The sequence below is a fragment of the Molossus molossus genome, unplaced genomic scaffold (genome assembly GCF_014108415.1).
Source record: "Molossus molossus isolate mMolMol1 unplaced genomic scaffold, mMolMol1.p scaffold_m16_p_14, whole genome shotgun sequence".
NCBI classification, from domain to species: domain Eukaryota; kingdom Metazoa; phylum Chordata; class Mammalia; order Chiroptera; family Molossidae; genus Molossus; species Molossus molossus.
Window position 1 is genome coordinate 50,631,682 of NW_023425349.1, and position 27,872 is coordinate 50,659,553.

Sequence of the window (27,872 nt, forward strand, 5' to 3'; positions counted from 1 at the left end):
AGTTAAGAATCTTTTTAATATAGTTAATATTTCACAAAACCAAAGAGTTCAGTTATTGTAAAGCTCAAAGAGCTAGAAATCAGATCTACGATTTCAATTGAGTTCTGTCACTATCTACTTGATAAGGTAGACAAGCCACTTCTCTGGGTCCTAGGTCTCCACATTTGTAAGGTGAGGGAAGGAAACATGCCCTAACAATCATGCGGGGATCTAGGGAAAGAAAATGTTCTAAGAATTATGTGGGGTTTTTTTAAGTTACACAAATGAGGGATTTTGTCTCATGTATTTGAAGGTGGGTTACAATAGCTTCAAAAAAACAACTTATTGGAATAAATTGCACTAGGGAAGTAAAGGAGTTTGGAGGTATCACAAAAGCAGTGATGGGGTGTTTCAATGTAAGAATAGCCAAACAATAGGAAGACTGTGCTTTTAAACAGAACTTTGTCAGCTTTGCATCATTAAGACGAATTAGTCATAGTTCATGTATTGGATGGAAGGACTATTATTAAAAATCTTTCCAAAAGTGTGATACATGCCAAAACTGGAAAAAAAGAAAGAATTGCTGCTTTCTCGTTTGTGTTTATAGACTCATATTGCATTAATTCATCACCCCTGCCCTTCCATACATTTCTCGAATACAACAACAATAACAAAATACAAGGATGTGTCCAGTTTCACTACAGCTCCAAGCATTTACAAGTGTTGAGCGTCTGCTTTCGGAACGCCCTTCTGATTGGCTGAGCCAATGTCAGTGACATCAACCAACTTACTTTTGATTGGAAGGCTGGTTGCTGGGACTGTAGCGTTTGCAGGAAGTCACTTAACTGTTTGCGAGCTGGAAAACCGAACCAGAAGTTATCTTTTGTCGTAAGAAAGCGCAACCAACTAGGGAAGGTGTGCCCCGCAGCTCCGAAAGCTGGAACGGGAGCCAGGAGGCCTGGACCGGCTACCGGACCTAGAGGCACTCCAGAAGATGAGTGGCTGCTCCTTTCCAGCCTCCGGGCTGTTACCCTTTTAAATGTCAGCGTTCGTGGCCGTAGGGGTAGCACGAGGCATCGAAACGGAACGGTCGGATTGGCCGCACGCCTCAGCTCTAGACGCACCTCTCCACCAAAAAGGCCGTTCTGACTGGCAGGGGGAGAAAGTAAACAGAGTTGAATCACCCTCCCCACTGGCCAATTGGAGGGGGTTTAGATTGTGACGTGATGGGATTCTGCGAAATTGTTACTGAGCAAGAGAATGCCGGAACGGTGCGGACGGGCAAGAGCAGGGGCTCGGAGACCGTCAGTGGACTGGAGAAAAAGTGTCTCTTAGACGTGACGCCTGGTCCGACCCTTGTCACCCGCGTCGGGGTGGTCGGGTGAACGTCCTGGGTCTTTGGCTCCACGGAGAGGCGGCAGAGGGCGTGTACCTCTCTTGCAGTTTCCTCTCCCAGCACCTCGGGGGCGTATTCAGTCGAATAAACTTGCGACCGCCACGTGTGGCATCTTTCCAAGAAAGCCGGCTCGGAGCGGTGGGCGCGCCCGTCGGGGGGATCGCGCCGGGCGCAGGACACCGCGGCAGCAAGAGGCGGCAGCGCACGGAGCTCGGGACCGTGGTGGCTGCGTGCGGAGGCGCTGCCGGTTACGTAAAGATGAGGGGCTGAGGTCGCCTTGGCGCTCCTGCGAGTCGGAAGCGCCCCGCGCCCCCGCCCCCTTGGCCGCCGCGCCGCGTTCGTCGTCCGAGGCCAGGGCAGGGCGAACCGAACCTCCGCAGCCACCGCCAAGTTTGACCGCGCCGCCGGGGCTGCTGTCGCCCGCACCATGTCCGCGGCCGCCTACATGGACTTTGTGGCTGCCCAGTGTCTGGTTTCCATTTCGAACCGCGCTGCAGTGCCGGAGCATGGGGGCGCTCCCGACGCCGAGCGACTGCGACTACCTGAGCGCGAGGTGACCAAGGAGCACGGTGACCCGGGGGACACCTGGAAGGATTACTGCACACTGGTCACCATCGCCAAGAGCTTGTTGGACCTGAACAAGTACCGACCCATCCAGACCCCCTCGGTGTGTAGCGACAGTCTGGAGAGTCCGGATGAGGATATGGGATCCGACAGCGACGTGACCACCGAATCTGGGTCGAGTCCTTCCCACAGCCCGGAGGAGAGACAGGATCCTGGCAGCGCGCCCAGCCCGCTCTCCCTCCTCCACCCTGGAGTGGCTGCGAAGGGGAAACACGCCTCCGAAAAGAGGCACAAGTGCCCCTACAGTGGCTGTGGGAAAGTCTATGGAAAATCCTCCCATCTCAAAGCCCATTACAGAGTGCATACAGGTTAGCGGCGTCTCCCTCTCCCACCGACCTCTGGGGTTAGTTAACCTTTGGCCTGGCAGCGTTCCTGGGCGTTAAGGACACCACACTCAGCCCAAACGGTGCAAACATTTTGGATAAGATGCTTTTTAACTCTTTAAATAATTGAACCGTGTAGAGACGGAAAGCTCACTCTCCTTAATTGTCCCCAGCCTCTGGAAACCACGGAGAGGATTAAACTGGAGGACAGAGTGAGTGCTGCGTGCTAGCCCCTGTGCGTGGCTTCCTCTCCCCTGTCCCGCCCCGCCCCCAGGACTCCTGCACTGGGCGACATTGGGGCCACTTTACCTGGGCAGACGCTGGCAGGGTTGAGCGGGGGGTGGGGTGGGGTGGCGGGGGGTGGGGTGGGGTGGCGTGGGGGCGTGGAGTTAAATGGCGTACCTTTTATTTGATTCTCTTGTGGGATTGCGGAGAAGTGGTCAAAACCTGGGGAGAAGCGGCACACTTTATGTGGATGGAACCTTTTAAGGATGACTAAGGACTCATTTAGCTGTATGCTTGCTACTTTTCAGGGATTGCCAAGGTGGTTTTAAATTTGGCCAAGAGTCCCCTGAGAGGTTTAAAATAACATTGCTTCAGGCAGCAGATCAAGTGATGGTTGGTGGGTTAACTTCACGACTAGTTAGCCCCTTTAAAGAGGGAGATTTCAGAGCCGAGTATTTTTTCCACGTGACTAAGGCTTACCCTCCACCCTGAAAAGAGCAGTTAGGGAGGAGGAGGTGTGGTCCTTGCCGGAGGTCAAGGCTGGGTAATGACTGTTGAAACGTTCCGGAGGCCCCGAGGAATGATCTCTCCCTGGGAGAACAAAAGGCAGGGCTAACCAGAAGAATGTGGCTAGAAAGACATCTGTAGGATAAAATGGGCTTTGGAGACTTACTGGGAAGGTGGTCCACCAATTCTGTTGGTTCTGTTTAACATACTCAGAGAAAGTTGAAAAGCTCTGACACTTGGTCATGCTGCCTCACCATCTGTAGAAAGGTCCCTTTACTACACGGGGCTTGTTCTTCTCATGAAGCTCTGTTCCCCTCTGTCCTATGACACTGGGTCTGAAAGGTTGTTGGAGTTATTTGGAAAAGTATTGTCATTTTTGTGTAATTTTTAGCACTTTGAAGATGAGGCCCCCTGGGCCTGAGATTTTAAAATTATAATTGGTTGATTCTGTTTTGTTTTTTAAAAGAAAGGCCACGTAACTGCATCTCATATTTTATTTCCTTTGGAAAGTGCTTCTTGTGGAGGTGGCTGCTGGCACAGGAGTAAAACAATTTCCTCCGTGGTTAATGCAAAATCAGGTTCTGTTTGGGGTTGTCTTCTAGGTTACCATAAAACAGCATATTTTAAAGTTTCTATCTGTAAGGCTGTTGAGAGACACGTGCTTGAATTGGGGGATGTGACCTTTAGTGTGGCTTGCCAGGGGTGAAATAGGGGTGTATTAACCCGAGGGTGTTACTCATCAACAGCTGTTAGGCGGGCCTGGCTGTGTCAGCCATGTTCCCGGAGTTCAGTTGTTCACAGGGACACCCACTGCCACCTTGAGCAAAGGCACTTTCTCCTTCAGGGAGCTGCCCAGTTGTGCACTTGAGGAGGCCTGCAGTGCTGGGTGAGCTACCTGAGTCTACCCAACACAGAAAAACAATTCCCAACATTCCAGACCATTCAGCTGAGTGGTTTTTCTCAGGCATTTCTAGAAATGGCTGCTTATGTGTGCGTGCATGCGTGGTGCTCCTTAATTCTCCATAAGGCAAGTCAGCTCGGCTGTTTCAGGAGAACCTTTCACATAGTCAGGAGTGGAAAACGAAGTGAAATGTTAATCCCATTTTAAATGCTACAGTCAGTCTTTTGAAACTAGCGATATGGTGATTGCAGGTGTCTTATTTATGTTCTGGGGCACTGTAATACTAGGACATGGTTGAACAAAACCCCAGCCTCGGTAAATATGGTCAGAAGGGTACTCTTGTGGGAGGTTGTGAGCATTCGAAAGTTTCAGAGACAGTTTCCAGTTAGATAATCTTTGGAGTGGGGTAAGGAGCTCCCTGATTTTCCTCTTGCTGGTATTAAATCCAGAAGGTGGTTAGACCAGAGAGAGCAGTTGGAATGTCTGCATTCTATGAAGATTTTAAGAGCTAAAAATGTAGTCACACCCCCTGCTCCATGTGGCCCAACAAGAATCCCTCTGGCCCAACAAGAATCCCTAACCACCTCGAGACCCTCCTACCGCTGCCACTTCTATAGAACCAGTGGCTTTAGAAGTTGAATCATTTAAACAAAATTGCATTTAATTCAGTACAGCTATTTTTATAGTGTTCTAAGAGAAGAGATGCTTTTGAGGCGGGCTAAGCTGGGCTCTGATTTGTCCTACTGTTGCCCAGTTGTGAGACCTTCAGCAAGTTACTTGATTTGAGTTTGCAAGGCCTGCTGCTGAATTTGCCTTGCACATCTGTTTGGGTTGGCAGACACATGGTTTAAAAACTTAATTGGTTACCAATATCTAATAATCAGAGGATTTCGGCACAAATCCAGATTTCTGCCTTCTCTGGAAAAATCGAACGATCTTACAAATAAATACTGGGCCTGAATTCCTGCTTAGCAACAATTGGCTTGAACTGATCTTTCTTTACATGGGACAATAACCCTTATTTTAACCATTTACATTGGCACTGTTGGCATTTAAGTTTGCAGCCTCTGCTTTATTTGAGCCTCAGTCTCTCATTCCACAAAATAGGGTAATGTCACTAACTAAAAGGTTCTTGTGCAAAGATAGGAATATCTATAAAGCACTTACTAGGATTCCACACACAGTAGCCCCGTAAGAAATGCTGGACCTTATAGTTTGTGTGATAGGGGGTCTTCAAAACTAATAAACATAGGATAAAGTTATTTTTAAGTTGTACATTGGTTTACATTTTCTAATACTATGCTCAGTTTGTTTTTCTGCGGCCTCTAGATCAGATATCTTCTCGGGTGATGTACCTCTAAAGTTTAAGCAGTGGATCAATCTGAAAAAGTACAACAAATACACTCTTTTCTGTTGCCAGACATTTTGGATACTATAATGTTTCATATTAACAAGTAGACACATTAGAGTACTTGGCCTGAAAACATATCGAGCATATTATCTAAAAAGGCAACCAATTTTAAGTTTATTCTGGCACACCACCACAGACCCACAACCACCTCACTGCCTCCACCTCTGCATGCACACACGCACTTACTCCACAGTCCCCTGATGGCCCCCACATCCACACCCACGTCCCAGCATACACCCTAAACTAGCCTCCACGAATAGCCACTCAAACCCTCTCACTCCCCAGACCTCCTCCTCTACCTGCAACCCCTCAACCCACCCCAGCCCCACAAGCACTCAGAAAGAGTTTCTCAAACCCTGGCCAATGGCTCAGTTCACTGGAGTATTAAAGTTGTGGGTTCAATTCCCCATCAGGGTACATGCCTAGCTTGCAGGTTCTCTCTCGCTCTCTCTTCCCCTCTCTCTCTAAATCAGATTTTAAAAAAACAAAAACATATCCTTGGGTGAGGATTGAAAAAAAAAAGTTTATCCGGAGTTTCCTGACATTGCGGTCACCCTGTACAGATTGTATATGCCTGTTGGGGGTGGGCAGTATCACTGGGGGAAGGAAACAGCTACGTTCAAATTCCAGATCAAAAGTCACCATAACTGCCTGAGGTGTGGCTAGTCCCACTAGGTTAACATCTCAGTAATAGAAACCTTGTCTGGCCGGTGTGGCTCAGTGGTTGAGTGTCAACCCATGCTCAGCTAGTGGACCTGATCCCCAGTGAGGGGCGTGCAGGAGGCGGCCATTCAGTGTTCTCTCTCGTCATCGTTTCTATCTCTCTCTTCCTCTCACTTCCTCTCTGTGTAAAATCAATAAAGGGGAAAAAAATTGTAGAAACCTTAGGCTTTTATTTCCATGCCAGGTACAATTTTACTCTCTTTGGAGGTACTTAAGTCAGTTGTCCTCAAATGATGACAATAGGTTGAACTTGATAACACTGTTTACAGAATTCTGAAAATTAGCCCGAAATCCCAGCCATCATACTCCAGTTCTATAGAAAAACAATTTTTTACCACCACCACCAAAAAAATATATTTGTTTATTTATTTTGGTTAATTATTACCCGAGGATATTTTTCCATTGATTTTTAGAGAAAGTGGAAAGGAGAGAGGGAGGGAAAGAGAGAGAGAAACATCGATGAGAGAGACACATCGATTCGTTGCCTCCCACATGACCTCAACCTGATCTGGGGAACAAACCTGCAACCCAGGTATGTACCCTTGACCAGGAATCGAACCTGCAACCTTTTGGTCCGAGGGCCAGGGCTCTAACTGCTGAGCCACACTGGCCAGGGCTAGAAAAAAAACATTTTTTTAGCAGTTTTTTTTTTTTTTTTTTTTAATAGGGCAGAAGGAAGTTTATATAAAACAGAGAGACAAGAGCTGCAAACACCACAAGAGTGGCTACTTCTGTTTCTCCTTGTCCAGTTTGAACATTTCCCTGTAATACTTAGACTGTTGGCTAGGGGGACCTGGATGGCCCCCCACTGTGGAAGTTGTCTTCCAATATGGGAAATCGATTTTCTGGCCTCCCTAGGAATGCCCAACTCTCCTGGGGATGTCCAATATCCGGGTGGGGTATTCTTCCCTGAGATTAAAGTTTTACAGTTTTGCTTATGTATGCCAGGCTTGCTATATGCCTGTACTCTTCTCCCTCAATTACTGCAAGAAACTTGAGAATCAACTGGTTCAGGAGAATCTAGTGCTATCAAAAGTGTGAGAAGGACCTATTTCCATTGCCCAGGACAGGCAGGGGTTCGGGGACAGGGCAAGGTCTCGCTTTGGCCACAGCCCTAGGCTAGGAGCCTTAGCTCAGAAGTGGGTTACAGGCAGCCCATTAACTAGCCCCTGCCCGGTCTTTACCACCTTCTCTTCTGTTCCTGAGTAGAGACATTCTCTCTGCCCCATCCTTTTTTTTTTTTGCATTTATCTTCAGATAGAGCAGGAGGGAGAGGGAGAGAGAGAAACATCGACGTGAGACAGACATATTGAGTGGTTGCCACCCACACGACCCCAACCGGGGCAGGGACAAACCACAACCGAGGTGCGTGCCCTTAGTGGGAACTGAACCCGGGACTCTCCGGTCCACAGGCTGATGCTCTAACCGCTGAGCCAAACCGACCAGGGCAAGCCCCATCCCTCTTCACAAAGGACTTCCCAAAGTGACATGGAATGGTATTCATAACCTGACCAGTTACTTCATCCAAGATAGATTTACAGCTAAGCCTGGGGGTGCTTAAACAGATAGTTTTTCTACCTTTTTTTCCCTCTCCCTTAAGGAGACGTGAGATATTTTTTCCCACAATTGTCCTCCCCACATGACATTTAATACCACAAATATATTCCAGAGCCGTCAATGTACTGTGCCCCTTCAGAAGGCCACAAACCATTGCAATAGCCAAGACTTTTTCACCTGCCAAAGATCTAATTTTGCCCCCTTGGGGGTAATATCACCCCCCACCCCCACTTCCCAGTGAGACTGCCTGGACACAATCTCAAGAATCCTGTCAGGAAAAAGTAACATTCTACACGGGAGGAGAGTGAAGGGCTGCACATGGCCTCTGGCTATACCAGGATGATAGGTTTCTAAGGACTGCAAGGATCTCCTGTGGGGATTGCGCTTGGGTTTCCTACAAGAGGGTAAAGTTCCCTTGATTCCAAGGAAAGATAGCCCAGCCTGCTGTTGGAATCTCACCCTGAGGATAAAGGACTGTTGGGGATCCCAACAGCTCCTTATTCCTAGTTGCAGAGGTGGGAAGGACCAGTTGCTGTTCTTCCTCACTTCCTCACTTGTCCATCATCTTCCATCTAGCTGCCCTAGCAAAGATCAAGCCTAAGAAAAGCTTCAGCTGCGGGCAGGATGACAGTTGCACAACAGAAAATACAAGTGGAGTAGAATTACAGAGTAAAAAACATTGTTTCCCTTGATTTTCCTCTCAAATCTTCTGTGAGTGGTGAGAAGAAAGGGGGGCGGGGTGCAGATGCGGCCCAGGTTGGGGAGGGAGGTATCGGAGTAAATATTTTTTGATGTTTTGATGGTAACATCCCATTACTTTCAGACATAAAGATGTAACCTGAGGGAAATGAGTTCTTGGACTCTGAACTCGAGAGTCAGATTTACGTTCCTGTCTCGATTGTTGATGCTAATCCAGCGAACATCTGTGAGAAATTCCCAGATTGAATTTCCCAGGGAGAAACGTCCTATGACATATTGGGAATGTGGCAGACAATGGTCGTCCTTAATAAGTTCATTGGGAAGAATAGTAGGTGGCTGATTTCCCAGTACTAGATTTCATTAGCCCCTAAAACAACTTGATGTGCCCTGGTTAGAGTAGGCTTTCTATCCCACCCCTGTGATTTCCAAATGCCTGATGATCCCTAGCATGCTTGATTAAAAAATAGACCACAGCACTGTCATTTTCATTAGTCTTGACTTCCATATTTTCTGGCTGTTCTCAGGCTTGGAGGAAAAGCTTACAGCATTCCAGGCCTTTGCAGCTCAAATCCTCCCCCACATCCGACCCTCCCACCTTTTCCTAATGTTTCTCCAGCAGGCCCAGCTCCCACTAAAGAGTGTAAATTAGTGCCTAGTAATTGGTACAAAGGCACTTTCTGTTTCTATGCAACACATGCAAAAAGGAGGGGCGAAGGGAAGAAGAAAACCCCACAGACAGTTAAAAAGGAAGAGAAATGGGATCCTCTGCAGTGGTCCTTGAGCAATCCTGCCTCTCGCTCCTCCTCGCTTGGTGCTGGGAAGTTAGTCACAGGCCTGGGCCCAGCTCCGAGCACGGGGCCGCAGCAGTTGCTAGTGTCCAAAGCATAGAATCGGAGTTGGAAGTGACCTTGAGAGGTCATCACACCCATCACTTGTCTCTAAAAGAGTGTATGCCCACCCTCTCAGACAGGCGGGATCGCTCCGGTTAATCATTTTGAGGGCCTTGGGTGGTTTGAAAGTGTGCCAGCAGGGTGCAGAAGCTGGCTGTCTGCCTCAACACGCATGTGGCTTTGGGCATAGCATGGACTGTCCCTGGGCCTTGGGCCTCAGCAGCCCACGAAGGCAGCAGGTACTCTGAAGGGCTGTGGAAGAAGAAGTAAGTTCTGAAGGCCCGAGCTCGGCCCAGGTGCCGATGGTCCTTGGCTGTGAATTCTTAGTTCTTTGATTCGAATGCTTTCCCACCATGGTCTCCTGAGGATTTCAATTTGTGGTTAATTTTTTTTTTTTTAATTTAACCTTGGTTTAAAGATCTGCTTCGAATTAACCAATTAACTGAGTAAAAGGGCAGAAAGGGAGTCAGCCCTGGACCTCTGCCCTTTTATTATGTATTATATAGTCGGTGAAGCGGCGAAGGCCGGGCCTGTGAGATTTCCTACTCCTCCCTTCCTGGAGCCCTCCTGAAACTTCATTACCTTACTGGTGCCTTGAGGCCAAGAGGAAACATTGTTTTAGCCGGGCCTCAAGCAGTCCCCTCAGCAATAATAGGACTAACGTGATTATTCATAGACAGTGTCTTCCCCACTAAATGAGTGAGATGCATCCCTTTTTTTTCTTTATGAGTGGGGTATTCCAAAGCATTTATTACCATTTTTGCAGGCTTCCCTTTTTTTGTTGTTGCAATTTTTATTAATTTGTTTTTGTTACAGATGTTTCTCTTCCCTCACCCCTCACCCCCTTTTTTTCTCTTTTCTTAGAAATATAGAATTTATTTATATTCACCGGAAGATAGTTTCACAGTGTGTACATGGTTACCAGAAGAGAGAGAACACTCTCAGAGTTTAAGATGGCATATATTGCTATCAAACATTGCTGATGCTGTAGTCAGAAAATGGCCCTTGACCAGGAATCGAACCCATAACCCTTTGGTCCATGGGCCGATGCTCTCACTGCTGAGCCAGACTGGCCAGGACCCCTCACCCCTTTTAATCTCAGTTTAGCATGACCCGTGTGAGCTTTTGGAACCCTGAGATGAGACTTGATCGCCTGGACCTGGAATCTGAAGGTTCTAGAGCTGCACGAACCAGTTAGCTCACCATCTAAGCCCAGGGCCACTGGGCCTTTGAAATTTTCTTTTAATGAAATTGAGAATGATCACAAATTTGAACAGGAGAACAGAATTCATCCCTAAATGACCCTTTTTAAAAAACTAGGACATTATTTAAATAGATTAAAATAAACAGACAGGAGCTTAAGCCATACAAAATTACTGACGAGGATTTGAAATGCAGGCAGTAGTAGTTGTATTAGATGAACTTTGAACGCTTTTCCAAGGCGAGTCTCTGTTGTTTTGGAAGTGAGTGCCTCCTGGAGGAACTGATTGAACCAAAGTGGGACTCAGTGGGTCAGACAAAAGTACAAAAATCCTGCCTGAGAATTATGGACATTTCAGACCTGGAAGAAATCTTACAGATCATCTTTGTTCAAAAGGGGTGGGGGGTGGGAGGATTCCCCATCTCTCACTTCCAAGGAGCCAGCTTTGACGAGAGAGACATGGTCAGATAAAAAAAGTAAAGCCTGTGGGGAAGAGACCAGCCCCCTCGAAAGAACTTGAGTAAGAGCGGCTGGACCATGGGCTTTCCGATCCCTCAAACCTGTGTGTGAATCCTGCCGCTGCCACTCTCTAAGTGTCAGAACTTTCTGAGCCTCAGTTTTCCCATCTATAAAATGGAGATTAGTAGTCTTATACTCATGGACTTTTTTGTAAGACTTAATTCAGATGAGTGATTTAAAGCATTTAAAACAGTGCCCCCATATACTGAGTATTATAATTAAAAATATAATAATTAACACATGTTGCCCAGAAAGCCCTTGTTCTAGAATTTTTGCTTACAATTCCAGATGAATCCAACAGCAGCTCATGCTGTTAAATAAAATTTATGTATTGAATGACTGTTACATACAAAGAGCTGTGTTAGATGTTGATAGCAGGCACTATAACTGTTGTAAATAATAACAACAATAACAGTAATAAGGTAAATTATTATTAGCAGTACTAATATTAATAATAAGAGTAGGAGTGCCCAGCCGGTGTGGCTCAGTGGTTGAGCATCAACCCATTCATCAAGAGGTCGCTGGTTCGATTCCCGGTCAGGGCACATGCCCAGGTTGTGGGCCCGATCCCCAGTGAGGGGCATGCAGGAGGTAGCCAGTCGATGTTCTCTCTCATCTATGTTTCTACCTCTCTCTCCCCCTCCCTCTCCCTTCCTCTCTCTCTAAAGTCAATAAAGAAAAAAAATTTTTTTAAAAAAGAGTAGGAGTAACATCCACCATTTATTTCATGTCATCAAGTTCCAAGCCATGTACATTGTCACATTTAAATTCACAGAAGTCCTATGAGATAGGAAGGTATTCTTATTCTCATTTTATAGGAGGAATTAGACTTGGAGTTAGGCAGCTTAGCCCAGGGTTACTATGGAGTTTTCCTAGTGTGTCTCTAGGTGCTTGGAGTTGCGCATGTAAAGTCGTGGACCTGGGCATCGTGGGCTTCTGCCATGGGAAGAGACCCTGAGTTCTGCTTGGCGCTCTTGGATTTGGCCCTAACGCTACCATTCTTTAGCTCCTTACTTTTATTTTAACTCTGGCTTGTGGTTGGCTTTTTTATTCCTAACCTTAGTTAGGAATATCTGTAGAAATCTTGAACTCAGATTGAACCTGTCCTGTCTTTTCTAGTAGTTACCCAGAACCTGCCTCCTTCCATCTGAAAAAGACCCCAGTTCTGGGTACATAGCTGCATTAGGCAGGGCCCTTGGTTGCAAGCAACAGAATCCAATGTTGGATTGGCTTAATAAAAAATAGAACTTTATTGGCTCAAATTACCAACACATCTGGGGTAGCTCTGGTTACAGGTATCTCTAGATACAGGTGCTCAGTGTCTGCCTCTCTCCCTGGCTCAGCTTTGCTGTTTTTTGCTTTGGCTTCATTTGGGGGCAGGCTGTCACTGAACTGTGGCAAGATGGCCGACAGCAGTTCCAGACCCCCATTCTGTCAGTTCGGCCAGCCCTGGGAAAGACTACTTCCCTTTCCTGATGGTCCCAGAAAAACGCCCAGGCTTCAGGCGTCATTCCTGAGTTAGAATCGGATGCCTGTCCCTGAACTCAGTCGCTGTGACATGGATGGGTCACATGCAACATCTGGGGTTGTGGGGTCACCTCTGGAATTGTGTAGACTCAGAGTGAGGGAGGGATGATTTCCAGAAGGCAATTTGAGGTGTGTTATTACCCAAAAGAGGCAGTGGAGGCCAGACAGACAAAACCCACAGCCATTCACTCTGTCTGCCCATTTAGAATTACAAACAGGATGTTCCAAAGAGCAGATTTTGACATAATGAGAGACAGATTAGTATGACATTTTTTCTCCATATTTTTCTTCCCTTTGAAGAGAGAGAGCTCTGAACTATCTCTGGAGTTCGGCCCAAAGTTACGTCACCAGTGCCGTGCAAATGTTCGTGGTAAACAGATGATTTCAACATGTATGTCTTGTGCTCAGGCCCATACCTGTAGACCTGCCTACCTCCCTGGATGTTCTGAAAGCCAGAACCCAAAGCCTCCCCGGGAACAGAACAGCAGCAGCTAGGTGATCAGTAGCACCGTTTGCTTGGTCTTAATTCCAGTCGTCTGTCCATTTTCATGCCCAGAATGGTTGTCACCCTGTGTGCTCATAGATAAAGCCTCATCTTTACAAAGATGAGCTGTTTATTTGGTGAAACCCATTGGGATTCAGAAGTCTATTTAGTGTGCGTGATGCCCAACAAAAACACTGTAATAAATCATAAGAGGCAAAAATGTGATCTTCAAAAACACATCCAAATGACTTAAGTCCCCGTGCTGCCATGTTTCTACAGTGCTTTTGTTCCATGGCCATTGTAACGAAAACAAGAAGCATGACAACCAGACAGCTGGCTTTCCCTCTTCGTGTTGCAAATCATGCCCACGGCTGGCCACAAAATGCTTGTCTGGTGAGCGTTGTCCCCCGGAGGCGGGGGTTCCCAGCGTGGAAGAAACGTGCACTGTGCCCCTCCAACTGGAGTCATTTCTTCTCAATGTCCTGCTTTCCCAGAAACTTTGAAACACTGCCCAGGAATGCCTGCCCAAGGAGAGCTGGGGATGTCAGGCCGGGAGCCGTTTGGTGAAGGTTGGATGCTCAGACCTGCCATTCTCTGTGGTCATTAGTGACGGGTGCCAGGCAGTACTAATTAGTGGCTCAATTCATTAAGGCTTGAGAAACAATTTGACAGTGGCCCCTGTGGCAGGTGTGAGGAGGACCTACAGTCATCACAGCCTTACTCTGGTGCCAGCAGTGTACAGAGGTTGAGCCCAGAGAGGGAGAGCTAGAAACATGAGCTGGAACAGCATCACCAGTGACTCTGAGTGCTACAGCCTGGCTGGCAGGTGGGGTAGCGTTTATTAACCAGACACGTCTCCTGTCTGGTACTTTCCTCTTTTTGGCCATTGTGTTTTCTGAGCCAAAGGCTTCAGCTTTCTGGATAGCTGTTGTCTCCAGACTGGAGGCTGTGGATGCTACAAATAATTTTAGCTAAGTGCACAAATGGAGAGGTTATCCTTATGTTCACCAGAGATTCCAAAAGTCCCTGCGGCCCTTATAAAGCAGTTATGCATATTGGGTAAGAACTTCCCAGGCATGAACCTGGGTGTGCAGAGAGTAGCTGTCCATAACCAGACAGTTTTCAAGCCCCTTCACCCCCTCCCACTTCTGCTGTTAATGAAGAATTTTATCTTGGCAGTTCCAGGGTCTCTTAGTCAATTTTGTATTAAGTTGTGCCCTCTTTTGGGTAGAAGTTTGTAAAATCAAGAGTTCTCTGTCCTTCCCTCTTTGTCTTTCTTTTTCCTGGGAGTGATCTGTTATGTGTTAGGCAAGAGGCTCACCTCTGATATTGGCATCATGGGAGGTTGTCCCTGTTGCACATCATCCATCCTTCGACAAGGCGGTCTCCCCTGGGGCATCATGCACCAGCTTGGGTCTGGGTCCTGATGTGCTGGCCTCCTGCTGAAGAGGGTCCACGCAGAGGCTCCAGGTGTCAGATGATGCACTCTGTGACTCAGTCCTCCGTGGCTTCTCACCAAGGGCTTGGGCTCAGGAACACACAAGAACAGACACTTGAAAGGGTGCAGAGCTGCAGTCATGCACCGAGACCCTTCTCTCAGTGGTGTGACCCATCTCCTCTCACCTGAGTCACCGTGGTGACTTCCTTAGAGGGGCTCATACAGGCTCTGGGCATGCTGTGGGCCCGGTGGCAGTGGCCGCTCATCTGGACCACCAACCCTGTTTCTGAAAGGAGAGCAGAGGATGCCGGGCACTTCTCAGAGACCTCTGCACCTGTTTTCCACACACAGCCCCTCTAACCTCTCTCCCCGCAGCTCAGGGCTTGGAAGCAAAGTGTGGCAAATCGAGAAAGTTTAAGTTTAAGGACTTCGGTGTCTGCTTTACATTTTAAGAACTCCATTTTGACATTAAAACTCAACAGCAACTTATTTGCTATAAACTGTTTCTGCCCTCCCCAAGGGGATGCACCTGGGAAGTGAGAGAATTAGAAAAGGCTCTTGCTGTACCTGGCTGGGGCCTTTGCCCTTCTTTCACATGCACTCTTGTTTTGTGCTCAAAACTGAAGAAGGAGTTTGGACACCAGTCTAAGGGTGTCCTTGGGCACATCACTTGCCCTCTGAGTCAACTTTATCTGAAACGTGATGGATGTGAATTCAATGGTCATAAAAAATCACCCAAGCCCCGGCCAGTTTGGCTCAGCGATTAAAGCATCGGCCCTCAAACCAAAGAGTCACGGATTCAGTTCCGGCCAAGGGCACGTACCTCAGTTGCAGTTCATCCTGGCCCCGGTCAGGGTCATGCGGGAGGCAACCAGTCAATGTGTCTCTTGTCTTTCTCACATCTATGTTTCTCTCTCTCCCTCTCCCTCCCCTCCACTCTATCTAAAGATAAGTGGAGCCTGCCCGTGTGGCTCACTGGTTGAGAGTCTACCCCTGCATCAAGAGGTCACCAGTTTGATTCTTGGTCAGGTCACATGTCCAGGTTGAGGGCCCAATCCCCAGTGGAGGCATGTAGGAGGTGGCCAATTGATGTTTTCTCTCATCAATGTTCTCTCTCCCTCTCCTTTCCTCTCTTTCTAAAAAAAAAAAAAAAAAAAAACCATAAAGAAAAGAAAAAAAAATTTTTTAATAAAGATAAATGGAAAAATATCCTCGGGTGAGAGTTAAAAAAAAAAAAATCACCCAAAATGTAAAGATTCTAAGAATCTATGATTTAAGAATAGTTTTGCCATCAAACATTTATATCTATTTATTGTTTAGTGCCTGGTAGGTTTATTTATTATTTCTCTTTCCCACAAATAACTGGGCAGGAAGAATGGCATGGGAATCTGCCCATCTGAGCCTGGACCTGGCAGAGTGGTTGTGGGAAGGTCACTTCACCTCTCTGCTGATTCAGAGTTGCTGAAATGAGAGCCATAGGAGTCAGCCACCAGGACATGTCTCTAGCCTGCTGGTGTGGCTCAGTGGATTGAGCATCGTCCCATGGGCTGAGGAGTCCTGGTTCCATTCTCTATCAGGGCACATGCCCAGGTTGCAGGCTCGATCCCCCAGTAGGGGGCGTGCAGGAAGCAGCTGATCGATATTTCTCTCTCACATTCACGTTTCTCTCTCTTCATCTCTCTAAAAAAATCAATTTTTAAAAAAAAACAAAAAACTAGACATTTCTCTAGCTGGGTTGAGAACCTAAAGAGTCAAGAATCTGTTGTCTGCCATCTTTTTCCTGGCACATGAGCTACCTCACAGATCAGTTGAGGTTGGGGACTTGCTAGCAATATTAGGACAGGTTTCTTCCTACACACCAGCGTGCTCCAGTGAGGAAGTGCTGGGTGACAAAGGGTACAGACACACACCCACTTCCCAGTTCGGAACCTGAAGTATGGGGCCACCTGCCTTCCACAGACAAACACAGGGGTCAGGAAGTAAAACCGCACATCCAAACTCTGGAGTGACTGTTGTATCAACCTATAAAATAGAAAAGGAAGCCAAATCACAGGAGGGGTTCAGAGAGGGGCCCCAAGAAATGGTAACATGATGGGATGGCACTCAGGCAGGATTACTCTTCCAAAGCCTATCAAGTGTTTTTATTTTTTCAGAATATCTACATGTGTAGGTAGCAATATTTTTGGCAAATAGGAGGGTTTTGATTTCTCGATTTTTGAGTCCAATATGAATTAGAATTGTCTGTACCCAGAGATGGCCTACATACCTCCTCTGTCAAGAGCATGGGTGTGTCTGCACTTGAGCGGAATGGAATTGAAAATAAAGCAAAGGCGTTCGTTTTGTACCTGCACGTCAACGTCACTTTGCCATAGGTAGTGAGGACAGATGGTAACGGACAAGGGACACTGAAGGCCTGGGGTCAGGGCAGGGATATATGGACATGCGCCACGCCAGCCTCGTCCGTGAGGAATGCTCTACTGGTCTTGGCTTTCCACGTCTGCACACGCTCAGTTCCCAGAGTCCTAATGAGGACACTTCCTGGTGGGGCAGCCCTGCCCTCACTGTGTGACTGCATCTGAAGGGAGATTCCTGCCTGTCCTGGAAGGGGCCATTTTTCTTTCACATATAGAAAAAGGAGGAGAGGGGGAGGCGGAGGAGGAGTGAGAAAACAGATGTAATTTGCTCTGAAAGTTTCTCACTTTCTAACAATTTATTTGAGAAAGAAACAGAATGATTCCTCTCCTTTCTTTGGTCTTGAACACCAGGGTGTTCTAGTAATTTCTCAATAGAAAGTAAACCTTCCCCTCCCCATTCCCCATGATTACATAATCCATTCATGGAAAATTTTAAACTCGGGCATGCCAGTTTCCTTTGTTTTCTGTAAGATTTTTTTTCTGACATTTTCTCATTATAATTTGTACTTACTGTTTTAAAAAATTAGAAAAGTCAGGGGAAAATTACAGAAGGAATTTACTCTTTATCCTTTTACCTGTAGGTAACTACTATTCACATTTTGTTTTATTTTCTTCCAGGGTTATTTCTCTCCATACATATCCATGCACACATAGGAGATCATGCTCTTCTCACTTGGCAATGTACTGCTAACATCTTTCCCTTTCATTTTGTGACAATTTAGTACCTTTTTAACAGATACATATTGTTCCACTGTGTGTTATACTTATATCAATTAAACCAGTTCTTTTTTTTTTTTTTTATCCTCACCTGAGGACATTTTTCCATTTTTTGTTCAGATAGAGTGGGAAAGAGAGAGAGAGAAACATCGATGTGAAAGGGACACATCGAGTGGCTGTCACCTGCACGACCCAACCAGGGTCGGGGACAAACTGCAACCGAGATACGTGCCCTTAGTGGGAACCGAACCCGGGTCTCTCTGGACCGCAGGCCGACGCTCTAACCGCTGAGCCAAACTGGCCAGGGCACTAGTTCTTTTTTAATCTTTACCTGAGGATATTTTCCCATTTATCTTCAGATAGAGTGAGAGGGAGGGAGAGAGAGAGAGAGAGAGACATCGACTGGTTGCCTGAACAGGGCCGGGATCGAGCCGCAAGCGAGGTACATGCTCTTGACCAAAATCGAACCCAAGACTCTTTTTGGTCTATGGGCCAATGCTCTAACCACTGAACCAAACCAGCCAGGACTAAATCAGTTCTTTATTGTTATAAATTTCAAATATTTTCAAGGTTTATCCCCCCCCCCCAAAGGACACCTTTCCATTTCTTGTTCAGATAGAGTGGGAGGGAGGGAGAGGAACAGAGAGAGAGAGAGAGAGAGAGAAACGTCGACGTGAAAGGGACACATCGAGTAGCTGCCACCCGCACAACCAACCAGGGCCAGGGACAAACCACAACGAGGTACACGCCCTTAGCGGGAACCGAACCCAGATCTCTCTGGACTACAGGCCGATGCTCTAACCGCTGAGCCAAACCAGCCAGGGCTCAAGGTTTATCTTTTATAAACAATTCTGATATCCCTATATGTGTTCATGTTCCTATCTAATTATTACCAAAAACAATTCCTAGATGATATATTGCCAGATGGCCCTGGATCAATTATAAGTCCCATCCGTGCAGTAGAAAGCCTCCAGCCTGTGATAGGTATATGAACATACTTTAACATTTTCACCAGCCTGATAAGTATTTCATTGGTGTCTTAATTAGTATGTTTTGATTATTGTGAGATTGAATATGTTTTTTATCTATTTATTAGCCATTAATATTTCTTATTATATAACTTATTTGCATCCTTGCTCAATTTTATTAAATTGGGCTTTTCATTTTGATTTACAAATATCCTTTTTATATTACAGATTTTAACCTCTTGTTATATGTTGCAATTTCCTTTATCAGTTCACTCTTCTGGTTCTTAAGTTTCTTCGAAATACATTTTTATATATTTCAGAACTATCCTTTAAATAAGATTCTGTCTTTGGTTTCATGTTTAGAAAGTCTCTCCCATTCCAGGAGTCTAAAAATATTCACCTATATTTTCTTTCACCTTTATAGTTTTATTTTGTTTTACATTAACACATGTAGCCCACTGGGAATTTATTTAAGTGAAAGCTATAAGGTAGGGATCCAGATTTTATTTTTTAACCAGCTGTCTATGTCATTTATCAAATTAAACATCCTTTCATTCACAGATTTGCAATATCCCAGCCCTATAGAGTCTTGAGTTTATTTTCAGACTCAAGTCTGTTCCACTGAGTTGTCTTTTCCTGTGCTGGTTATCACACTGTCTTAATTATTGCAGCTTTAATCATACATTTTAATAACTGGTGTAGCAAGTGCTCACTTATTGTTCTAATACAAAAGTTCCTTGGCAAGTTGAGCATACATATTCTTGCAAATGAACTTTCAAATAATTTTGTCAAGTTCAAGAAAAAATCATTTCTATGGGGTGTGTTAATTTCATAGATGAATTTGCACAGAATTGCCATAGTCTCACCATTGAGTCTTACCATCCAAGAGCATGGGAAATGTTCTGTTTATTCATTTTCCTTTAAATTAAGTTTTTATGATTTTCTTCACCCAGGTCCTGAACTTTTGTTTTTAGGCTTACCCTGACTGGCTATGGTTAGCATATCAGAAAACCACTGCCCCTGTGAATGCATTATTTTATTTTATTTATTTTAATTTTTTTTTTCTTTATTGATTTTTAGAGAGAGAGGAGGGGAGAGGGAAAGAAAGATAGAAGCATCAATGAGAGAGAACATAGATCAGCTACCTCCTGCATGCTCCCCACTGGGGATTTGGCCCACAACCTGGGCATGTGCCCTGACCGGGAATCGAACCAGCAACCTCCTGGTGCATGAGCCGATGCTCAACCACTGAGCCACGTCAGCCAGGCGTGAATGCATTTTTTTTTTTTTTTATCCTCACCTGAGGACATTTTTCTATTTTTTGTTCAGGTAGAGTGGGAGGGGGAGAGGGGAAGAGAGAGAGAAACATCGATGTGAAAGGGACACATCGAGTGGCTGCCACCCGCATGACCAACCAGGGCCGGGGACAAACTGCAACCGAGGTACATGCCCTTAGCGGGAACCGAACCCGGGTCTCTCGGGACCGCAGGCCGACGCTCTAACCGCTGAGCCAAACCGGCCAGGGCAAAAAATGCTTTTTTCTTTATTGCTCATTAGACAGAGAGGAAGGGAGAGGGAGAGAGAGATAGAAACATTGGTTGGCTGCCTCCTGCATGTCCCTCAGTGAGGATCGGACCTACAACCTGGGCATGTGTCTTGGCCGGAATCGAACCTGCAACTGATTGGTCTGCAGGCTGATGCTCAACCACTGAGCCACACCAGCTGGGCGTGAATGCATTTTTTAAATATATATTTGTTTTTTAGTTATTTATCTTAGACTTTCCTAATAGAAAGTTGTATCGACTATGGATAATTCCTATTTCACTTCCTCCTTCCACGATTTGCTTCTTTGTTACGTAGTTGCACTCACGCACATTTCCTGAACAGCATTAATGGCAGTGACGAGGGGGGCGGGTGTCCACTCATGCCTTGAGCTTGACTTTAGTGGGAATGCTGCCTTTCTCTTACTGTTGACCTTGCTGGGGAGAGATTTCAGATCTATATTTTCTATCCTGTTAGGGAACTATTTTTCTATTTTCTGAAAAGTTAAATACTGTTTTGCATTTTTGAAGGCAAAATGTGTGCGTGGGTATATTAGCCTGGTAAAATGGGGAATAATATCAATATGACTTCCTGATATCAAATTATCCTTTCATCTCTGGAATCCCACTTGCTTTTCTCGCAGTCAAAAAACATGTCTCTTCCTCAAGAGGCAGCCTTGATTTTGAATATCTACGAGAAACTATCATTCTTAATTGGCATTTTTAGAGTTCTGTTCTGAAAAGGAGGTCTAGTTCCCATAGGTTTGTAAACTAGTTTGGGTTACTTTTGCTAGAAGCAATGGAAGCTTCAGAGTTTGTTATTTTAGATTTTTTTTTTTAATTGATTGATTTTGAGAGGGAGAAAGAGAAACATCGATTTGTTGTTCCACTTATCTATGCATTCATCGGTTGATTCCTGTATGTGCTGACCGGGGATCACACCTGCAACATTGGTGTATCAGCATGAAGCTCTACCCCACTGAGCTACCGGCCAGGGCTAGAGTTTGTATTTAACCTTCTTACCTTGATTAAGGTTAGCCCATTTTAGGCACCTTCTGTGGAATTGTGGAAGGAAAGGTGAGAGGACCCAGGTGGGGAAGCAGCAGTGTGGAGAGCCTAGGCCTGTCTGACCGCAGGCCAGGACCTCAGTGACAGCCTGTCCGAATCCAGGGGAGCTTGGACAGGGTGGGGTGTATCCAATTAGCAATCCCCATGCTTGTCCTCTTTCTCTCTCTATGGAGAACTCGACACTGTTCATTTCAAGACTCTACTGAGAAGAATAAGCTTCACTCAGCATAGTCATACTAATCACCAGGTGGCCTGCAGACTCCTTCTTAGAAGCAGTGAGCTGCCATTTGTGCTAAATAGGCAAACACGTAGCCAACAGCTCCACCCCACTTCTCTTGAACCTGCTGGAGGCCCAGGGGACTATGGAGGCCTGCCCTGTCTCTGCAAAGAGAGTCGTTTACACGTTTGAAGCAGTGTTCAGAGCGGTCTCGATCAGGTTTATTTTATACTTTGAGCTGAGTCTGTCAGCAAGAGGTGCTTAGCTTGTTGCTGAAAGGGGAGGGGAGTGTTATATAAATAATGAAAATGCAGAGAAACTTGTGCTGTTAACAGCTCTGCCCCAGTAAAGCAGAGTTTATTGTGTCACTGCCTCTGGGTGTGTTTTTGTGTGAAGGCCAGAAATAAAGCACTCGTACATATCTGTTCCTTTCCTTTCCTCCCAGGAGGGTGGTAACTCTCATTAATACTAAAGACAAGTTTAAATACTCTTTAATTGATGGTTGAGTTACCATATGATGTGTTCGCTATGAAGAAGGTTAACCATTCTTTTGGAGCTTAGCACTGAGCTGAAAGAGGGACCTGACTTGCTGTCCCTCTGGCTGCAGGATGCAGGGCAAGTCATCACCACCCTCAGGCCTCCCTCCTCCTCTGCACATCATCTCTGGTCCCATTTGGCCTGAAATTCTGTTCCTTCTCTACAGATGATGTCCCTACTCCATACTTTCCTAGGTGTGAAACATCTATCATTTTTCATATGGTACCTTAATATGTGTCTATCATTGAGTAGCACGCTGAAACGTATCCCATAGTAGGTTGTGTGCGAACTCTCCGCTGGATCAAGGAGCTGGGTGATGTTAAAGAGCTCCAAATTGTAAGTCCCAAGAATAACCCAGGGCCCCTTGCACAGACATACTGCTTGGCCGCCACAGTGGGTTATAAAGTGGTGAATTGAATGCCTTTTAGAGGGAAAAGCACTCTCCAGTGGGCCATGGATTCCACTACAACTCATGATCTTTTTAGAGAGTATGGAAGGGGGGGAGGGAATGGGAAAGAGAGAGAGAGAGATGTAAGAGAGACACATCTATTGGTTGCCTTCCCCACATGCCCCGACTGGGGCCAGGGATCAAACCTGAAACCCAGGAACGTGTTTTTGAGCAGGAATCGAACCCGAGGCCCTTTGGTGGAAGGGCCGATGCTCTGAGCCACACCAGCCAGGGCACAACCCATGATCTTATACACCTGGAATTTCACCCGTTTTTATTGCATGTCTGGCTCCTGAAGGCATTTGGATTTACACCAGGTTGGAAGTTCAGGTCTTCAGATGGAGATCAGGGGTCGACCAGCTTCCTGTAAAGGACCAGACAGTGACTATTCTAGGCTTTGTGGGCCACCCGCTCTGCCGTTGCAGTAGGAACGCAGCACAGATGAGCCATGCTGTGCTCTAGTTCAACTTTGTATATGGACATGAACCGCACATAACTCCCTCCTGTCACAAATATTCTTCTTCTTTTGATTTTCCCCCAACCATTTGGTAAAAAGCAAATCTAAGAATGGTGTTTATACCATTCTTAGCTCGTGAACTTGACAAAAACAGATGGCAGATCACATTTGGCCTGCGGGCCGGAGTCTGCCAGCCCTGGTGAGGAGCATTGTTCAAAAGCTTCTAATGCTTTTTCCAAAGGATCCGAGAAGAATCAGTGATCCCAGAGCTTTTACACGAGCAGCTCACTTCCAAGTGCATATTTTTTAAATGCTTGGAAACTAAACATGAATTATACAAGTTCTGAGAGTGGAACAAAGGCTGCTACTGACTGGTTTGCACTGGGCCCTGTGGGTGGCCCTCTCGTCTCTCTGAAACACTCAGGGATAAGGATGCTAGGTCAGTGACAGCATCTGGGCCCAAAGCCTTGAGAACAGTCACAGAAGGACAACCGTGAGGGGCAGTGAAGAGACTGTAGCCGTAAGCTCCATGGAAAGTGCATTCAATGGGAATGGACTACACTTGAAATAGACATAAATTGTGAGCATCCATACTTAATAATTCTCCTGTACATACAGGCTTCATGACAGTTTTCCACTCACTGTCGCTGCCATAAAATCACCTTCCTACCACAGAGGGCTTGCCTTATTTCTTTTATGATCCTAGCACACAGCAGAGTGGTCTTCTGGTCCATTGCTTCCCACCGTGGACACAGATCCACTCAGATAAAGTAACCTGCCCTCATGACTCACTTGAAAGAACCCGTGCCTGTGAGTAAGCGCAACCACCTCACCGCTGCTCCCGGAAAACCTCGTCCGCGAGGTTTGGTCGTAACAAGCATCGAGGAATCACTGCACTTTTCCTGTCTGTCTCTTTCCTCACCACCACTCCTGACAGCAGTGGAGAGAGGGCTCCCGTAAGGACAGAGCAGAGAGGGGTTTGTTTTGGTTTGGACTTTTACAACTTACCACACTCCATGAATTCTGACCTTTTATTATATATTTTTTAACATAGCATGTTTAAAAGAACATTTCTCCCATAGACACATCATTGGGATTAGAGAGGACTTTGCTGCAGTCTAGTTCTGGAATAGCCTAGAGTCTTTCCCAGTGATCTGGGAACGTCTGAGCAAGCTTTGGTTATGTGAGTAATCCAGCAGATGAACAGACTCCACACACACATGTACACATGCACATGTGCACACACACGTGCACACATGCACACACTTTAAGCATTTACTAAATGTTTGGAAACACAAGTTGTGCAAAAGCCAAATGTGACATTGTCTCTGCCCCTAAAGCTCAACTTGGTTGGGTTGTGACAACCTGCATTTCAGCTTCCACTCAGGGTTCTGCTGAACTGGGTAAAAATGCTATTTAATCTAACAAAAGTGGCAAAGGGTAGTTTTTAACTTCATGTTGTTGAGTTTTTTGGAGAGTTCAGTTTGAAGCTCTCCCCCTCCCCCCCCCCCTTGTCCCTACCAGACAGAGACAGTGAGCCTCCTCGTGCATTATTAACCCTAGCGCTCATCCACCGTGGGTAGGGCTCAGCGTCGATTGGTTTGCTGTTGCCTTTTGCTGCTGTGGCTTCTCAGCCTAGAGCTCAGTGAGAATTCACGCCTAGACCCCCATATAATGAATTCACCGCGTAGTCCCCACTTCGCAGTTTTGCTTTCTTCTGTTTTCATTACCCGCAGCCAGCAGTGGTCTGAAAATATTAAATGGGACACTTCAGAAGTAAAGAATCCATAAGTTGTAAATTGCATGCCATCCTGGGTAGTGTGTTGACCACTCTGCTGTGTGCATCATTCCACCTGTGACGTGAACCATCCCTTTGTTCAGCGGTCCACACTGTATAAGCTCGACACCTTCTAGTCACTTCGTGACCATCTCAGTTTTCAATAGACTGTCCTAGTATCACAGTGCTTGTGTTCAGGTCACCTTTATTTTACTTAATAATAGCCCCGAAGTGCAAGAGTAGGGATGCTGGCAGTTCAGATATGCTGAAGAGAAGCCATAACGTGTATGTATGTACAGGAAAACAAAAAACAAAAAAAAAACCATAGTATAGATAGGGTTTGGTACCATCTGTGGTTTTAGGCATTTGTGAGGGTCTTGTAGCATATCCCAGTGGATAAGAGTGGGGGGCTGCTGGAGGAGATCGGGCACGTTCAGGGTGGTGAGGCCATAGACGAGTGGGGGCTATTGAATACAGATTTGTTTTGCCCACTTTGGGTTTCCCACAAGAACAAGTAGGTTGGAGAGGTACGATGACCATGGCTCTGATTAGAGGACAGCAAATAAAACCTTAGCCATGCAGAGGTTGTCATGAGGTGATCAAGGTTTTGTTTTGTTGTCATTATCATTATTTCTGCACCTCTGGCACAGGTTAGGAGGAGCTGGGGAAAGAATGAATAACTTCTGGATGATTCAGACGCTCCATGCTGGACAGCTCCCAGCCTTTGGAGTTTCTGGGTTCCAGGAAGGTGGGGACAGGAGTGAGAAAATATTTACTCCTCACACCTACCGAAGGAGTGTCTGGAGGGTTCTGTGGAAACCAGGACTTGTGTGCCCTGAGCCTGTAAGCAGCTGCTTTGGGCTGTGTTGGGAGAGGTTTGAAGAGCAGGCAGGTGCTCAGAACTGGGGTGTGGCAGTCACTCACAAGACAATCCAGCGAAACTCATCTTAAACAGCTCTGTCTTTCTGCTTGTGTGTGTCCCCCAAACATGGACACAGTCCTTCCCCTGCTGTTCTGGAGGTCAGGAGGCCCCTGATGCTGGCCCGACCACATCTGGAAGGCAAAGTTTAGCTGCATTTTAAATGAGACACAGACAATAATGTGAGTTTGAGGAAAGCAAGTAGGATGGGGAAGGATCTGGAACCACTGCCAAGCGTTATGCCTCTGTTTCCTTGTCTGTAAAATGGGCCACCTCTGTGGGGTGTCTTGTGAGAATTCAGTGAGATAGGGCTCTTAGCTCTGTGCCTGCACTTAGCTTATTATTTTAGAATGATGTTGGTTCTTCTTTTATGAGAAATATGGAAGAAACTTGGGTTGTTTAGTCTAGACAAGGAAAGATTGGAGAAAGACATGTGAGCAGAGCTGTCTTCAGATATTTAAAGGATTATTATGTAGCAGAGGGAACAGACTTATTTTTAGATTGAAGAAAATATGACTTAAAATATGGCCTTCGAAGGGAGGCAGATTTTACATCAATGAGTGTATGTGACAGAGATGCTGAGGACCAGCAGGCTTGCTTGTCGAGAATGGGGCTCTCAGGCATCCAACTGCTCAGATGGCTGGGGGGCCGCAGCACTGGCAACTCGGGGGAAATGCCTGCTCCTGGCGGGGAGGTTAGTTGGACTGGACGCCTCATTTCTCTTTCATCTCTGTGATGCCATGAAATTCAGCAAAGACCTGAGTTTTTCTTACTCCTTTGGGAGAACTCATGAAACCAGCAACCGCGTAGAATAAAACCAGAACAATTTCCAAGGCCCTTGGGAATCCGTTGGGTACAAAATAGCAAGCTCATTTGCTTAGAGAAGATGCTTCTCAGCAATTCCCTCATGGTGTTAGTTTTCTAGGGCTGCCATAACTGAGCACCACAGACTGGGCGGCTTCAACAACAGACACTTCTTTCTCACGGTTTTGGAGGCGGGATGTCCAAGATTAAGATGTTTGACAGAGACGGTTTCTTATGCGGTTTCTCTCCCTGGCCTGGGGATGGCCATCTCCTCCTGGTGTCTTTACATCTTTCTTTGCTGTGTCTGTGTCCTAATCTCCTTTTTTAAATTGTTTAAAAAATGTTTTTATTGAAAGAGGAAGGGAAGGGAGAGGAAGAGAGAGAGAGAGAAACATCAATCGGCTGTCTTCTGCATGTGTTCCCCTGGGGATGGAGCCCGCAACCTGGGCACGTGCCCTGACCAGGAATCAAACTGGGTTTTGGTACATGGGACAGTGCTCACCAACTGAGCCACACTGGCCAGGGCATCTCCTCCTCCTCCTCTTCTTCTTCTTCTTTTCTTTATTGATTTTAGAGAGAGAGGAAGGAAGACGGAGAGAGAGAGAGAAACATCCATGAGAGAGAACATCAATTGGCCGCCTCCTGCATGCCCCCCACTGGGGATCGGCCCACATCCTGGGCATGTGCCCTGACCGGGAATCAAACCCGCGACCTCTTGGTGCCTGGGTGGAGGCTCAACCACTGGGCCACACCAGCCGGGCTCCTCTTCTTATAAGGACACCAGTCATCGGCTTAGGGCCCAGCCCCATGACCCCACTTAACCTTAACTATCTCCTTAAAGACCGTATCTCCAGATGCAGCCCCGTTCTGGGAACCTGGGGGCTGGGACTTCACCTATGAATGGGAACGGGGAGGGGTCACCTAATTCCGCGTACAGCACTCACATTCAGAGGATGGGTCCTCTGAGTCATGACCAGCCTTCGGGGTCTTTGTTACGTGCTCTCTAAACCGTGTCCTCTGGTGGTTCCCTCTCCCAGGTGAGCGGCCCTTCCCCTGCACGTGGCCAGACTGCCTTAAAAAGTTCTCGCGCTCGGACGAGCTGACCCGCCACTACCGGACCCACACCGGGGAGAAGCAGTTCCGCTGCCCGCTGTGCGAGAAGCGCTTCATGCGGAGCGACCACCTCACCAAGCACGCCCGGCGCCACACCGAGTTCCACCCCAGTATGATCAAGCGATCCAAAAAGGCCCTGGCCAACCCCTTGTGAGGTGCTACCCGCCAAGCCAGGGAGGGACGGACCGGACGACGAACTACTCCCAGCGAACAGAGGGACGCGCGGAACCCGAGCCCCAGGAGCCCGCGCCAGCCCAGGAAGCCCGCTCTTCTCTTCGGTCAACTCTGATTCTCCTCCCCCCGCCTTGTTTCGAAAAGCACATTGTAGCCCCAGGTCAGAGTCCGCTCTTGTCCCCCTGCAGAGGCAACTCTGCACCGTCTCTGACTTTTGGAGGGAAGGCAAATGCTTTTTTTTTTCTCCCTCCCTGTCCATTTTTTCTTTTGGGGGGGCGGGTGGGGATAGGGGGTGGGGACAGGGATGGGAGGCC

The 27,872-nt window shown here is 46.7% G+C and overlaps 1 protein-coding gene across 1 annotated transcript; it reads left to right on the plus strand.

The window, feature by feature from the left end:
- The first annotated feature begins 1,734 nt into the window (after window positions 1-1,734).
- KLF9 (Kruppel like factor 9) lies at window positions 1,735-27,804 on the plus strand. The gene is made up of 2 exons (XM_036261369.1): window positions 1,735-2,307; window positions 27,309-27,804. The coding sequence occupies exons 1-2, from the start codon at window positions 1,803-1,805 to the stop codon at window positions 27,536-27,538; spliced, it is 735 nt and encodes a 244-aa protein (XP_036117262.1). The 5' UTR covers window positions 1,735-1,802; the 3' UTR covers window positions 27,539-27,804.
- Window positions 27,805-27,872: the final 68 nt, after the last annotated feature.